At 37.7% G+C, this 14,468-nt stretch overlaps 1 protein-coding gene across 1 annotated transcript in view; it reads left to right on the forward strand.

Moving 5' to 3' along the window:
- Positions 1–614: 614 nt before the first annotated feature.
- LOC109487915 (1-phosphatidylinositol 4,5-bisphosphate phosphodiesterase beta-4-like) overlaps positions 615–14,468 on the forward strand; it is a 47,135-nt gene continuing 33,281 nt past the window's right edge. Inside the window, exons 1-7 of the mRNA XM_019792017.1 lie at positions 615–658; positions 3,243–3,322; positions 4,658–4,711; positions 6,728–6,809; positions 9,790–9,890; positions 10,446–10,500; positions 13,322–13,430. Coding sequence (XP_019647576.1) covers positions 623–658; positions 3,243–3,322; positions 4,658–4,711; positions 6,728–6,809; positions 9,790–9,890; positions 10,446–10,500; positions 13,322–13,430 — 517 coding nt within the window. The 5' untranslated portion in view covers positions 615–622. The remainder of the gene's footprint in view (positions 659–3,242; positions 3,323–4,657; positions 4,712–6,727; positions 6,810–9,789; positions 9,891–10,445; positions 10,501–13,321; positions 13,431–14,468) is intronic.

The raw sequence follows: 14,468 nt of genomic DNA on the forward strand, positions 1-14,468 counted from the left end.
TCACACTGGGATGGTGCTTACAACACCAAAATACAACATTTTCTTATCATCTGCAATAGAAATTTAAGATTTACACTACATAATTACAAATGTATATACTCCTTACCCAACCTAAACATCATGTACATGGTGGCTGCAGATGCGAAAACTGCCATGGTAAGGATCACACTGGGATTGTTGCTTACAACACCAAAATACAACATAATTATTATTATCATTATTCTGCAATAGAAATGAAGACTTACACTACATAATTACAAAATTAATGTATATACTCTATACTCAACCTAAACATCATATACATGGTGGCTGCAGATGCAAAAACTGCCATGGTAAGGATCACACTGGAATTGTGCATACAACACCAAAATACAACATATCATCATTCTGCAATAGAAATGAAGATTTACACCACATAATTACAAATGTATATACTCTATACTCAACCTAAACATCATGTACATGGTGGCTGCAGATGCAAAAACTGCCATGGTAAGGATCACACTGGAATTGTGCATACAACACCCAAATACAGCATATCATCATTCTGCAATAGAAATTTAAGATTTACACTACATAATTACAAAATTAATGTATATACTCTATACTCAACCTAAACATCATGTACATGGTGGCTGCAGATGCAAAAACTGCCATGGTAAGGATCTCACTGGAATTGTGCATACAACACCAAAATACAACATATCATCATTCTGCAATAGAAATTTAAGACTTACACTACATAATTACAAATATATAAACTCCACACCCAACCAAAACATCATGTACATGGTGGTTGCAGATGCGAAAACTGCAATGGTAAGGATCACACTCACGTCTGGGATTGTTGCTTACAATGACCAAAATACAACATTTTCTTATCATCTGCAACAAAAATGAAGATTTACACTACATATATACCCCATACTCATGTAAAACTATATGGTGGCTGCAGATGCAACCATGGTAAAGAAGTAGCATGGCTGATTTTATGCATTCCTTTCACTGGAATGGTGAAAGCCTTCAAGTGCATATGACACCATAATATTTTCTTATCATCTGTAGCAAAGATAGTGTGACTCAGTGAACATAAAAAAGATTGACATAACACATACACGTACACCCTTTTGATTGTCTCTTTATCGCTTGATGTTCGAGACATACTTCCAGCTCTGGCCAGCTCTTCATTCTTGCAAGGTTTCGAATCAGCTGCCATGTTTATTATGACGTTACCACTGGAATAGCTAACATTTAATTTAATTATCTGACATCAGGAATTAAGAGCTGGCCTGAACTGTAAGCTGTGAATTCTTTTTGGTTCAGTGTTCAGTACTATCAAAAGAGTGTATAGAAATTGTCATTGAGTTACACAACTTTCGTTGCAGGGAAGAGTATGCATTTTTGTGTTGTATGCACTTTAAGTTTCAGGATCAAAATTTTACCCATACTGACCCAAAGAAAAAAGATGTTAAAGCTTTATATTATCAAGACTATACAACAGCTGAAACCCCAAAAAAAAATTTCAAAGTTTTAGGGCTAAGGCTTTCAAGAGCTGGCCTGAGCTGCATGGAAGTATGATTTCTTTATGGTTTGGTGTTCAATACTATCAAAAGACTGTATGAAAATCTTCATTGAGTTACAATATTTGTGTTGCAGATGATAAGAAAATGTTGTATTTTGGTGTCGTATGCACTTCAAGTTTTAGCACCAACCATCAAACCCTTTTAGACCCCCCCCCCAAAAAAAATATGTTAAAGCTCATACACCCAAGATTTATATTAGGCCACACCAAGTAAATTGTATGGATGACGTCCTTTGGAGACCCTAAATCTAATGCAAGAGGGCGAAAAAAAAAGGGCCCTAAAAAACAAGATGCCTAGATTTAGAAATATACTAAGAGACGACAAATGTTAGGACACAAATTGAATGAGGTGACACAGTGTGACAAGCAAGAAGTCTTTTATTCATCATCAAAACAGCAATAAATCAGGTGTAACAGTAGTTGTCGTCCTGCCCTGTTCTCGCGTTACGGGTTTCACGTCAATCTGACGATTTGCGGCACTGTCGTGACTCTTTGGTCATAGTTACAGGAAGCGGAATTTCTTTTTTTTTTCTAGGAACAGGCCAAAATCAATGCGCGCGAGGACGTCATCCATAAAATTTACTTGGTGTGGCCTTATCAAGGTTGCAACAACTCAAACCCTAAAAGAGAAAGAGATTTAGGCCTTCAGGGCAAATGTAATATTGCTATGAGAGCCTTCAGGGTATGAACATGATCAGGTGCTGGTATCTTATTATATTGGAACTCTTGATATATTGGTTTCATGTTTCACTGCTGTATTGATAAAGAATTATGTTAACTTTGTATAAGTTACTAAGTGCAGGGCTGGAAATACTGGGTGCATGTGCACCTTAGTGCACCCAAATTTGCAGCTGTGCACCCAATTTTTTTTCTGTGGGTGCACCAGTGCACCCAAATATTCTCATAGGTTTACGTATATAAAGTTGTTATTAAATGTATAGTAGTATACAGCATATTCTTAACATCTAAGTGTCATAAAAATAATGAATCATCGTTATGAATCCTTTCTTTTGAAATGAAATGAAACATATTAATTAATAATATTAGTTTTTGCTGACATTGTACTAATATTCAATTTCATATGCTGCACCCAAAAAAATTTTTTTGCACTGAATTTTTTTTTACGTTGGGTGCATTTGTGCACCTACACATGTATTCCCAAAAATGAAATTCGAGCCCTAAAGTGTCATGTTTGTCCACCCATCCTGCTGTATCAACTTAGGCCACACCAATTTAAGTTGTTGGTTCTCGGATTTTTTCAGAAAAAATATGAAGCGACAGGGCGAAAAAAAATAAAAATAAAAACAGGTCTAGGCATCCTATTATAGGCTTAAATGCTACAAAATGAGCCATGAAGTCAACACAAAAGGCTGGGTTAAAATTTAAACGTTGAATTTTGAACTTTTAATCAAACCACTGCAATTATAGATGGGAAAACTGTAACAACTAGGAAGAAAAGGAATTTTCTCAACTGTTGGGGGCAAAATATGAGCATTTTTGAGTTGATTCAGAACCAGAATCTTTTTTTTTTTTTTTTGCAAATCAGAAAAAAATGTAGAGGCGAATCCGAGAACCAAGAAATTAAATTGGTGTGGCCTTAGTTTGCACATTGTGTTGGATTTAATTCTGTGGATCATGGATAATGAAACATTTTTTTCAGACGTGGAAGGAAGGAATACGTGGCCTTCTTCATAACTACAAGGCAAACAATGTGTGTCCCATGACACAGTTTCAAAAACAGTGAGTATCTGTGACTGACATTTATTTGTTATGTCTTAAAATAGAGACTATGTTGGTTATGTACGATGGTCAGTGTTAGAAATACCCATCTGCAGTCAGCATTTTGCAGAGACATTTCAATATTGCAGAGGAAAAATTAAGCTACCTGCAATTTTGCACACTCAATGGTGTTTAAGAGCTTTTGTGTTTACTACTGACTCAGTCTATTATAGTATACATCTACATGTACAAGTAACTTTGCATGTAAAATGTTTGCAGTTTTGTATATGCCATGGGTTTCTGTCCGGACTTTTAAGTGTGTATTTGCAGAAACTATTTCTGAATTGCAGAACAAAATTTTGTCATTCTGCTATATTGCAGCACACTGAAAAAAAGTATTTCTATCACTGATGATTTTTCGTTGGGTACTGTGTCTAATTATTTCTGTAAAAAGAGCAGCAACCAACAATTTGTCTGTTAGAGCCTGACTTCAATTATTCTGGTTGCCTAATATAATATACAGATCAAAATTCTAAAATGTTTTTTCTGTGACCGGTTGAATAGTGCACATGTCAGTGATGTAATTATAAGTTGAACTTTACTTTTAACAAATCATGAACAAAAGAGAAGCCAAGCTACAAGCTGGTAACTGTTCTATTTTGGAGCTACCTTTCGATAAAGGGTATCAGAATGAAGCAGCTGCATGATGAGACTATAATTGTCACCAGCATGGAGCCAGCCATGAGCCACAGACAGATACAAGGAGGTTATTTTAATGACTTCTACATGATTGTACGGGGCTCGAAATACATGCATAATCATGCAAGTTAGTGCAGGTAAAATTGGAGCTGTGCAGGTATTTCTAATGTCTACCTGCACCTAACCTGCACTGGTCCATGTACTGGGTATATGCAGGTTAGTGCAGGTAAAATTGGAGCTGTGCAGGTATTTCTGATGTCTACCTGCACCTAACCTGCACTGGTCAATGTACTGGGTATATGCAGGTTAGTGCAGGTAAAATTGGAGCTGTGCAGGTATTTCTGATATCTGCCTGCACTGGTCCATGTACTGGGTTTACTTAATTATATTATAGTTTTTTATGTGGATATTACTGGTAGGTGGATATTTATTTGCCTCAGTGATTGTTATCACCTATGTCGGTATAAAAGAAGTAATGGTAATGGTTTCTGAACAGTCTTTAGTATGATCCATACTTTCTAATTTCTTAGTGATGCAGGTAACAGTTGTCTGGTGCAGGTTTCAGTGTTCAATGTTGCATGCACCAGTGCAGAAGTACAGAAAAAAGTATATGTAAGCCTGTAAATTTAAAACAATCATATTGTTCTTCTGTCTTAGCTGGATGAGGCTGTCACTCCAAGTCAGTCCCAGTGGCAAAATTCCAGTCAGAAGGTGAGACTCCTCCTACATTATTATGTCTCGTTAAACATCAAAATCCTTCAAACCCTTCATTCTTTTTTTTAGCATAAAATAAAATTTTCCAAGGTAGAGTCCCAAACGTTTGAAGTGTTTGCCCTCATAAGGCCATGTTGATTTGATTATATGGATGACATCCACTGGGAACCCCAAAACTGATGCGCGTGTGCGAATAAAAAAAAAGGTTTTGCAAAAAAAAATTTCTTTCACTATGAAATCTACGTGGTCATGAAGGTTGAACAAATGGCACAGAATATGTTATGGTGAATAATCTACTCTTCGAATTCATTTCTTTACATTTCTGTCTTTTTTCCTTTGATTTTGGCATTCTACGACATTGCTATCGTTTCTAAATGTTTTCCTTGCAACTTATGGTATACTTTTGCTCATTTAGCAACTGTTTTGCACGATTTACAGTATGGTTGAAAACTTTTTTTTTGGAAACGGCCGAAAATTCATGCGCGCGCGGATGTCATCCATATAATCAAATCAACATGGCCTAAGGTAAAAGCAGAATTTGATTATTCTTCAAGCAGATCTTTTGGTGGCTACATACAAGACAGTATCATATCAGTCAGGCTGTATCCAATATGCCACCATTTGCATGGCTGGCAAAAAAAAGATTCCAGTACAAAGAAAAAGGTGACAACAAAAACACCAAAAAAACTCATGTCAAAAATACCAACAACAAAAAAATTGCTGAAAACACAAAAAAAATCATGTTTAAAGTTAAAACTTTTGGTCCAACACAAAAAAGTTCTCTCACCTAGAGCTTTCGACCAGTCACTCTGGTCTTACTCAGTAGACTGACCCAGTGAGGCTTGTCATGTGGCTTCTTTTAAGTGTGACGTCAACACTGGGTCAGAGGTATCTGGCAGACGATGTTGGTTGCGGTACAATGAAGCTTCAGGGTGTCACAAATAAAACCCTCTGCCTGGAGAGTAGAGTTTGATAACCAGTCTTGATTGCACTCAGAAAGTGTTGCGTGATGCTTTTTAAAGTTTGTTTTGAAACAATACCGGTGCAATAGCTCAATTGCTCGCTTTGTAACCGGGAGGTCGTGAGTTCAAACCCCGGCCGGGTCATACCAAAGACTTTAAAAATGGTACATACTACACACTCTACTCAGCATTTGGGAAAGAGTATGGGAGTTAAACACACACCACTACCAGTGGACTAGCCCCCTACTGTAGTGACTACTGTGTGTGGCCCAGGGCTAATGAACGGAGATGGGCGCCGCCCTATGCGTCACTGGACGGGGGAAGGCTCTTTAACTTTCGCTGTTTTTATTAGTTGTCAGGATGGGTCAAGAAGGTTATCATTGGGATGCACTTTGAATGCATGAATAGTCAGTCACTGACAAAAAGTAGTGGATGCTACTTGAATCCTCTAAAAGTTTTCAAAATGTATCTCTAGAGTTGCTTGAGTAACAGGTACTGTTTTCTTGTGCAAAACATGAATCTATTGGTCAGGCCACACCAATTTAATTTGTTGTTTCTCAGATTCGCCCGCTCCATTTTTTTTTTTACTTGCAAAAAAAAAAGATTTTAGGTTCTGAATCAACTCCAAAATGCTCAATGAAAGACATATTTTGGCCCCAACTGTCGAAGAAAGTCCTTTTCTTCCTAGTTATTAAAGTTTTTCAATGTTACAATGCAACTTCATCTCATTAAAAGTTCAAAATCTATTATTTCAATTATAAACCAGTCTGGTATGTTGACTTTATGGCTCATATCGTAACATTTCTGGCCATCATGGGGTGCCTTTTTTTATTTTGCCTTGTCGCTTCATATTTTTTCTGAAACAATCTGACAAACAACAAATTAAATTGGTGTGGCCTTAAGTGTCATGTTTTTCATTTCTCCCTGTTTTAGTCACATGCTGACAGTAGAGATATGCATACTAGAGATAGGATTTTCTGTATGACCAATTTAATATGTGGTATTGACCCATTATGTACTACAATATGGGGCACTTCTCTTTTCCTTGCAGCATTACCAGAACATTTGCCTCTGGCAAAACAGAGAAGATGGTTTTTCAGAGTCTGAAGGACCTTGGACTTCCAAATGGAAAGGTCAGGCCTCAAGTGTTTTATTTATTTATTTATTTATTCATTTGTTGATTTATTTTTCACAAGCTGGCTGGGTTGCACCTAACATCCGTGTCCATAATATCACCAGGGTCCATAATATCACCACCTTGAGAAACAGTGTGCTTACAGATATTTTTACTGCAACATACCCTAGGTATGTACATTTGATGTGTGAAGGAGTGCATACCAAAAGTATGTTGCAGTAAAAATATCTTAAAGCACACTATTTCTCAAGGTGGCAATATTATGGACCCTGGTGACATTATGGACACGGATGTTACAGCTTGTAAAAGCTGATTTTTGAGGGAGCCCAGCATATACAGGACAAGACATGTTTCAGGAGACAAAAGTGGGCAACATTCAGTGGAAAGAAATAAAATACGACATGTCAAAACAAATTTACTGTCCATAACTCATAGTCTTAGCTGGTTCAACGTCAAATACAATAGAGGTCAAAATACATGTATGAGCTACCAAAGTTCCAACTATGCCATTTCTATGTACCGGTAAATCAAGTTGGCACTTTTAGGCTTTAACTCTAGCTGGTAGCTAAGTGAGAAAAGTCTGTATTCTGATAGATATGTGAGAAAAGTCTGTATCTGACTGATGATGCGTGTAAGAGATTTGTGCCATTGCTCGATACTGCAATAGCAGAAGTTTGAGATCTGAGAAAAATGTTGGCTGAACTTATACCTTCACTGTGGCATCAGGAGCAGCAAAAAGAAAGTCGGTGAATTATTTGTTAATGATAAGTTCATGATACAGAAATGACCACCAAAACCACAACTATAAAATTACAGGCCCTGGGGAAAAATGATTTTTTTCATCACTGCTGCTGCCCTCCCACTCACAGCCAGTAAGGCCACAGCAAGTAAATTTTATGGATGACATCCTCCGCAGACTCCAAATCTAATGCGAGCGGGCGAAAAAAAAAAACAAGGCGTGCTGAAAAAAAACAAGGTTCCTATTTTGACTCAATCATTGTACATATGGTTTTGATTCAGTGGGAACATCACATATACACAGCCAGCATCACATATCACTGCATCAAAGTAAGAAACAAAACATTAAATCAGAGCCTTTACTTGTCTCCTCTCTTCATAGCTATCTGCCATTCACCTTCCGGCATGGCATTACAGGCATCTTTGCCCATTTTCGGCATGTTGACCACTGTCATGACGTCAGAAGGCAACAAAATTTCTTGTGTTTTTTTCCAAAATCAGGTGAAAATCAATGCTCGCACTGATGTCATCCATAAAATTTACTTGCTGTGGCCTAATCCACTGGGCCTGGAATGTCCCACTTACTCTGTTTCCCACGAATCACAAGAGGGATGTTAAACGATACGAGTGGAAACTCCCGGATCCGCCTGTCCGAACGCATTTGCTCGCGAATTCGTCACCCTTGGACCGCGCACTGGGAGAGTAGAGGAGGTACATGTCTACATGAACACCATACATCAGCAGCCACAGAAGGCTTAGTGCTGGTAATCCCTTCCCTGCATTGTGTGAGGGTGTAAATGGGCTGACTGTCCGAAGAATCCCAGAAAAGAGCCTTGGCTACTATAATTCCGTGTGGGGGGATATGTATCATCCTTTGTTAACCTCATTGTAAGTTCTGATAGTTCTGGGGATGCAGTTACTCTTGCCAGTAGATACTAGCTTTCAGAACACAGAATAACTTGACTGAAAACGTCATCCTTTGTTAACTTCATTGTCAGGTTGCGCTATATCAGTTCTGATAGCTCTGAGGGATGTACATGTAGTTACTCTTGCAAGTAGATACCAGCTTTCAGAACATAGAATAACTTGACTGAAAACGTCATCCTTTGTTAACTTCATTGTCAGGTAACGTTGCGCTATATCAGTTCTGATAGCACTGAGGGATCTACATGTAGTTACTCTTGCAAGTAGATACCAGCTTTCAGAACATAGAATAACTTGACTGAAAACGTCATCCTTTGTTAACTTCATTGTCAGGTTGCGCTATTTCAGTTCTGATAGCACTGAGGGATGTACATGTAGTCACTCTTGCAAGTAGATACTAGCTTTCAGAACATAGAATGACTTGACTGAAAACATCATCCTTTGTTAACTTCATTGTCAGGTTGTGCTATATCAGTTCTGATAGCTCTTAGGGATGTACATGTACATGTAGTTACTCTTGCCAGTAGCTACTACATGTAGCTTTCAAAACTTAACAATAGTGAAGGAACATGTCTGCAAGATAGATAAGAATAGCCTGAATGAGTATGCTCTTTTTATCAATGTATATCCTGTGCATAATGTATACAATGTCATGGTAGAGACTTTGATGTGGTCGAGTCTACTGATAGAGATTTTGATCTGAGTCTTTGTCGACAGAGGCTCCAATCAGGAAGCTGTTAATGTTTTAGGATGGTTTCCCATTTATAAATCCTACATGTCAAGTTAATTCATAGATCTAAAGTGACATGAATTAAAGTTGAGAAGTTCTTACTGTCTTAAAATCTTTTAAGATATCAAAATTTTTAAAAATCTTAAAATTTGCAGACTCCAGTCGGGATCTCTGCTGTTAGAATTTATTTGTTTATTTTTCGTTTGCACATATGTATAAAACAAAAACAATACAGAAAGTTAATATAATAATCAAACGGAACAGAATATAAAATAATTAACCTAAATGGAATGGATGTGCTGGAGGCGGAAAAAAGCCTTAGGTCTTATTCTTGTCCTCCTCCAAAGAAAAGTAATAATAACAACAATAATAATAAGGATAAATAAACAACATATGAAAAATAACAGTAAGTAAGCTTATTTCCCACAACAAAATTGCCTATTAGCAGAGATCGCGATCGGAGTTTCTGTTGACTTTGATCTGGATGTCTACCAGTAGAATCGCTGCTTCAACCAGATCAGTCTACCCCGACATACTAGTATATATCTATATAAATTCTCATTCTTCTCTTTCTTGACCAATATAGAACGACGAGATTGAGCCTGCAGACTTTACCTTTGAGAAGTTCTTTGAGCTGTATAAGAAGATCTGCCCAAGGACAGACATCGATGACCTCTTCCACAAGCTGTAGGTCACATTTCTTCTTAGAATGAATGAATGAATGAATGGATCGGTGGGTGGGTGTGTGTGTTAATGGATGGATGGATGGATGATGAATGAATGAACGAATTAATGATTATTCTTTTGTCTTGTGACATTTGTGACAAGCCCAAATGGGCTTATAAGATGAAAAAAAAAATCATCGTACAAAAAGGAATGGTACAGAGTCAAATCAAATCAAAAAGTAACATAGGAGATTTACTTGGGTAGAACACATTGTGCTTGCACAAAACCCGTAATGTATTGTGTTTTAGCACTTTGGAAAAACATCTTGTTGAAGTCACTGTTCACACCTAGATTCAGTGCACAGTGGACCAGTCATAATTGCCCTTATGAAGATGACAGATGGTCATCAAAACTTTAAACAAGAACAGTTACTGTTGTTTAACAAGTGGTTGTCAATGAAGAACTTTGCTTTTCATCACTGACAAAGCAATAGAAGTTACTCATTCTGGTATTTATATATAGTCACGCCCTTTAGGCACACTTTGCAGGTCACACGTTTTTTTTTCTGTTTTCCAGGAATGGAGGGAAGGAGTACCTATCAGTTGACCAGATAATCAACTTCCTGAATGAGGTTTGTAGAGTTTGATTAGGCCACACCAATTTAATTTCTTGGTTAACGGATTCGCCGCTTCATTTTTTTCAGATTTGCAAATAAAAATAAAAATCCAGAATCAACTGCAAAATGCTCATATTTTGCCCTGAACAGTTGAAAACAGACCTTTTCATCCAAGTTGTTACAGTTATTCCATCTTTCAATGCAATGGTATCATTAAAAGTTCAAAATTCATTGTTTAAATTTTGAACCAGCCTGGTGTGTTGACTTCATGGCTCCTATCGTACCATTTGGGGCCATAATAGGATGCCTAGGCCTGTTTTTATTTTTATTTTTTTTTCGCCTGCCCGCTCCATTATTTTTCTAGAAAAATCCGTTAACCAAGAAATTAAATTGGTGTGGCCTTAGATAAAAAAATACTGATGCAAAGAAATGTGCAATCCGTTCTTGACCCATGTCACCGCAAGGGCGTTTTTCAATGTTCCCTGCGGACATACATTTACAAAATATACTTAAGTAACAAACAGGAAAACAAAGGTACAAAATAACTTAATTACAAAATAACATGTTTGTAAAAGTGCTTCAAAATCATACGGTAAACTAATGACTTGTATGAAACAAGTGAATAAAATATAACAAATGAAATAGATAAAGAAGGTAATGGAAATTTGCATATCAATGTTACAAAACAAAAGTAACGGTTACTATGTTGCGAGAACATTCTGGTTGTACAAACGCTTAAACAAGGCGACGGAAGCTGCTGTTTTCAATGTAGATGGGAGAGCGTTCCAAAGAGCTGCACCAGTACTGGACAAGGATTTCTTTTTGTACTGCAGATGAGCCTAATTAGGCAGTTGTAGTCATTCAGGGTTGAATGATACGGACAAACTGTAACATGCATGGGGCTATCTGTTTTACAAATATACTGTATACATGTAAATGCAATTCAAATAGAGTGCAGTATGTCTCATTATTGGGAGGTGTATTCATGTAATAATAATACCATCATTGATGAAGCAATTCACTATCATGGCATCATTCATCCAGTTTTCAAGAAAACAGTCAAACCTGCCCAAGTGCCAACCTCTTCTGGCTGGCCACCTGGCCAAAACAACTACCCTTTCCCGGTCCCTGAATGTTTTTCCTATAAGCTCAAGCATGAAGCAACTTGTCCAAGAAGGCCACCTGTCCAAGAAGACCAGTTTATCACAGTCCCATGGGCGGTCTTGTTGGGCAGGTTTGACTGTCATTAAAATCACAAGACAGTCGTTGTCGATGACCTCATGTTGCTTTGTGAGATGTCAAATGGTGAGGAAAATAACGAAATGTTTCATGAGGCTTCCCGTTTCTAAGTTACTAACTGGGTTCCCACCGCTCCCTGTGGGGTGGCTTCCGCTCTTCAATTTTGGCAACATTTCGAAGGGAAGAAAGTAATAAATTTCTGTCGCTCCAGAGTGTTTTTCACAGAACCGGAAACCCCTAAGGCACACTACAGTTCTGAGTAATCTAATTACATGTACATGCATGGGTTAGTTCACACCTATTCAATCTGTCGGTTCTCTGATTTTTTAAAGAAAATATATATGAAGTGATAGGACAAAAAAACAGGCCAAGGCATCCTATTATATCCCCAAATGCTACCACAGGAGTCATGAAGTCAACACACTAGGTTGGTTTATGATTCAAACAATGAATTTTAAAACTTTCTTCAACTGTTGGGGTCAAAATATTGAACATTTTGTTTTTACAAATCAAGAAATCAGAAAAAAATGAAGTGGACAAAGCTGAGAACCAATTGATTGATATTTGGTGTGGCCTTAGTCAACTTTCTCAGTGCAGGTTAAAGATGGGTCTTCAATACTTTCTCCATCTACAGCAAAAAAGAGACCAGCAGAATCTGTTTTTTTCTCAGAAAATAATGAAGCGGGCAAAAATTCATAATGACCAGAGTCAACTTTCTCAGTGCATGTTTAAAGGAGTTCTGAAGGCTAGCCAGAAGTGCTATTTTCCCATAGATTGGGTTTCAATGAATACATAATTTGCCGAATTTTTACCATATTTCGCTTGGGTGACTTGCGCAGCGCGTGTTTTGCAACGCGATACCAATATCGTTTTTCCCCATGCGGACCCTCTGCGGTTTACATCCGGGAACTTTGAATTATGCAATGCTCATACTCAGAACTGTCATGGCAGACGTAGACTCAGACTTGGCATCAGACTATGCAAATGACAGCCAAAATGACACGCTATCGGACACTGACGACAGTGATCTAGATGTTGCAGGTTCTTCTGCTAGATTGTAGTGAACAGGTCAACACACAGGACTTTTGTGGAGCTTCAAGGTTTATTGTGTTTCCTCCAGGACTCTAACTCCAGAGTGAGGTTCATGGGTTGGACTATTCCGGGCTGGACTATTCCACTGTCAGATGGGGGGGAGGGGTTACAACAGGACTGCTCTACTTCTAAAATAGGGGGGATTCTTCCGTAAATAATTTCATCAGGTTGGAAGATACTTAGGGTATAGAATTTTCTTCTTACACAACCAGTAAGGTTCTCACCTGCTTACGTTTCTCAGCTCAGCAATACAAGCTCAGCCACGTTTGGGATTGCATTCTCGCCGCAAAAGCGCCACCTACTTTGGCGTTAAATAGCAGCGAGTTGCAGAACTCCAGTCAGAAGCTCTGAGGAAGGTGTCTGATAGACATCGAAACGTAAGCAGGTGAGAACCTGACTGGTTGTGTAAGAAGAAAATTCTATACCCTAAGGGGGGATTCTTGTGTGGTAATGGACAAATGGTATACAGTGGGTTCACAACACCTATGTTTCTCTCCATCTGCAGCAACAAAGAGACCCGCGGCTGAATGAGATCCTGTTTCCATTCTTCGACAGAAAAAGAGTCGTGGCGCTCATACAGAAGTACGAGGTCGACCCAGAGTTCACCAAAAAAGGTCAGGAAGTTTGCCACACATTTTCAAATTATGATCCCGTTCTTCATCATGATATTACTGTTTTTCCTCTTTTTGGTCTTGTACATTTGTAGCATGATAGTTGAATGATTGAATGAATGAATCTGTTTATTTTGGGATCGTATCCATGACATACAGACAAAAGACAGACAGACAACTACACATACATATAGAGCAATCTATATACATTAAAAAAAAGGAGTTTCTGAACTGACAATCTGATTTTAAAATGCTGTGTACAAGGCCATTGTCCACTATACACAATCGGTTGATAAAAGAATAGCATAATTAGGACAATTTAAAGTTTCTTGCATATCTGTACCTAAGGCCACACCAATTTAATTTGTTGGTTCTCGGATTTTTTCAGAAAAATATGAAGCGACAGGGCGAAAAAAAATAAAAATAAAAACAGGTCTAGGCATCCCATTATAGGCTTAAATGCTACGGAATGAGCCATGAAGTCAACACAAAAGGCTGGGTTAAAATTTAAACATTGAATTTTGAACTTTTAATCAAACCACTGCAATGATAGATGGGAAAACTGTAACAAGTAGCAAGAAAAGGACTTTCCTCAACTGTTGGGGGCAAAATATGAGCATTTTTCAGTTGATTCAGGACCAGAATCACATTTTTTTTTTTTGCAAATCAGAAAAAAACGAAGAGGCGAATCCGAGTACCAACAAATTAAATTGGTGTGGCCTAAGTGTGGATCCCATTCGACTCAACTCGACTCAAAGTTAGACACTATAGATTACTTATTAAGCTTAGCTGACAGTCAGAAATACTATAAACAAATATCATTATGGAATGCTTAGAATCAAGAAAGGATTGGGGAGCTAACCTAAAAGTATGTCATTTTACTGTAAGGTCTTTTTGGCAACTGTCATTCCATTCAGAGCTGAACATTAACACAACTCTTTTAGGCCAATGCTGTGGGTTCATGATGGCTTTGTTGTGTATCTCTCTGGTAACTATGAACATTCTTTTACTTTTGAACTAGATACTAAAAGTAATGTTAAA

The sequence above is a fragment of the Branchiostoma belcheri genome, unplaced genomic scaffold (assembly GCF_001625305.1).
Source record: "Branchiostoma belcheri isolate BF01 breed outbred unplaced genomic scaffold, Haploidv18h27 scaffold90, whole genome shotgun sequence".
NCBI classification, from domain to species: Eukaryota; Metazoa; Chordata; class Leptocardii; order Amphioxiformes; family Branchiostomatidae; genus Branchiostoma; species Branchiostoma belcheri.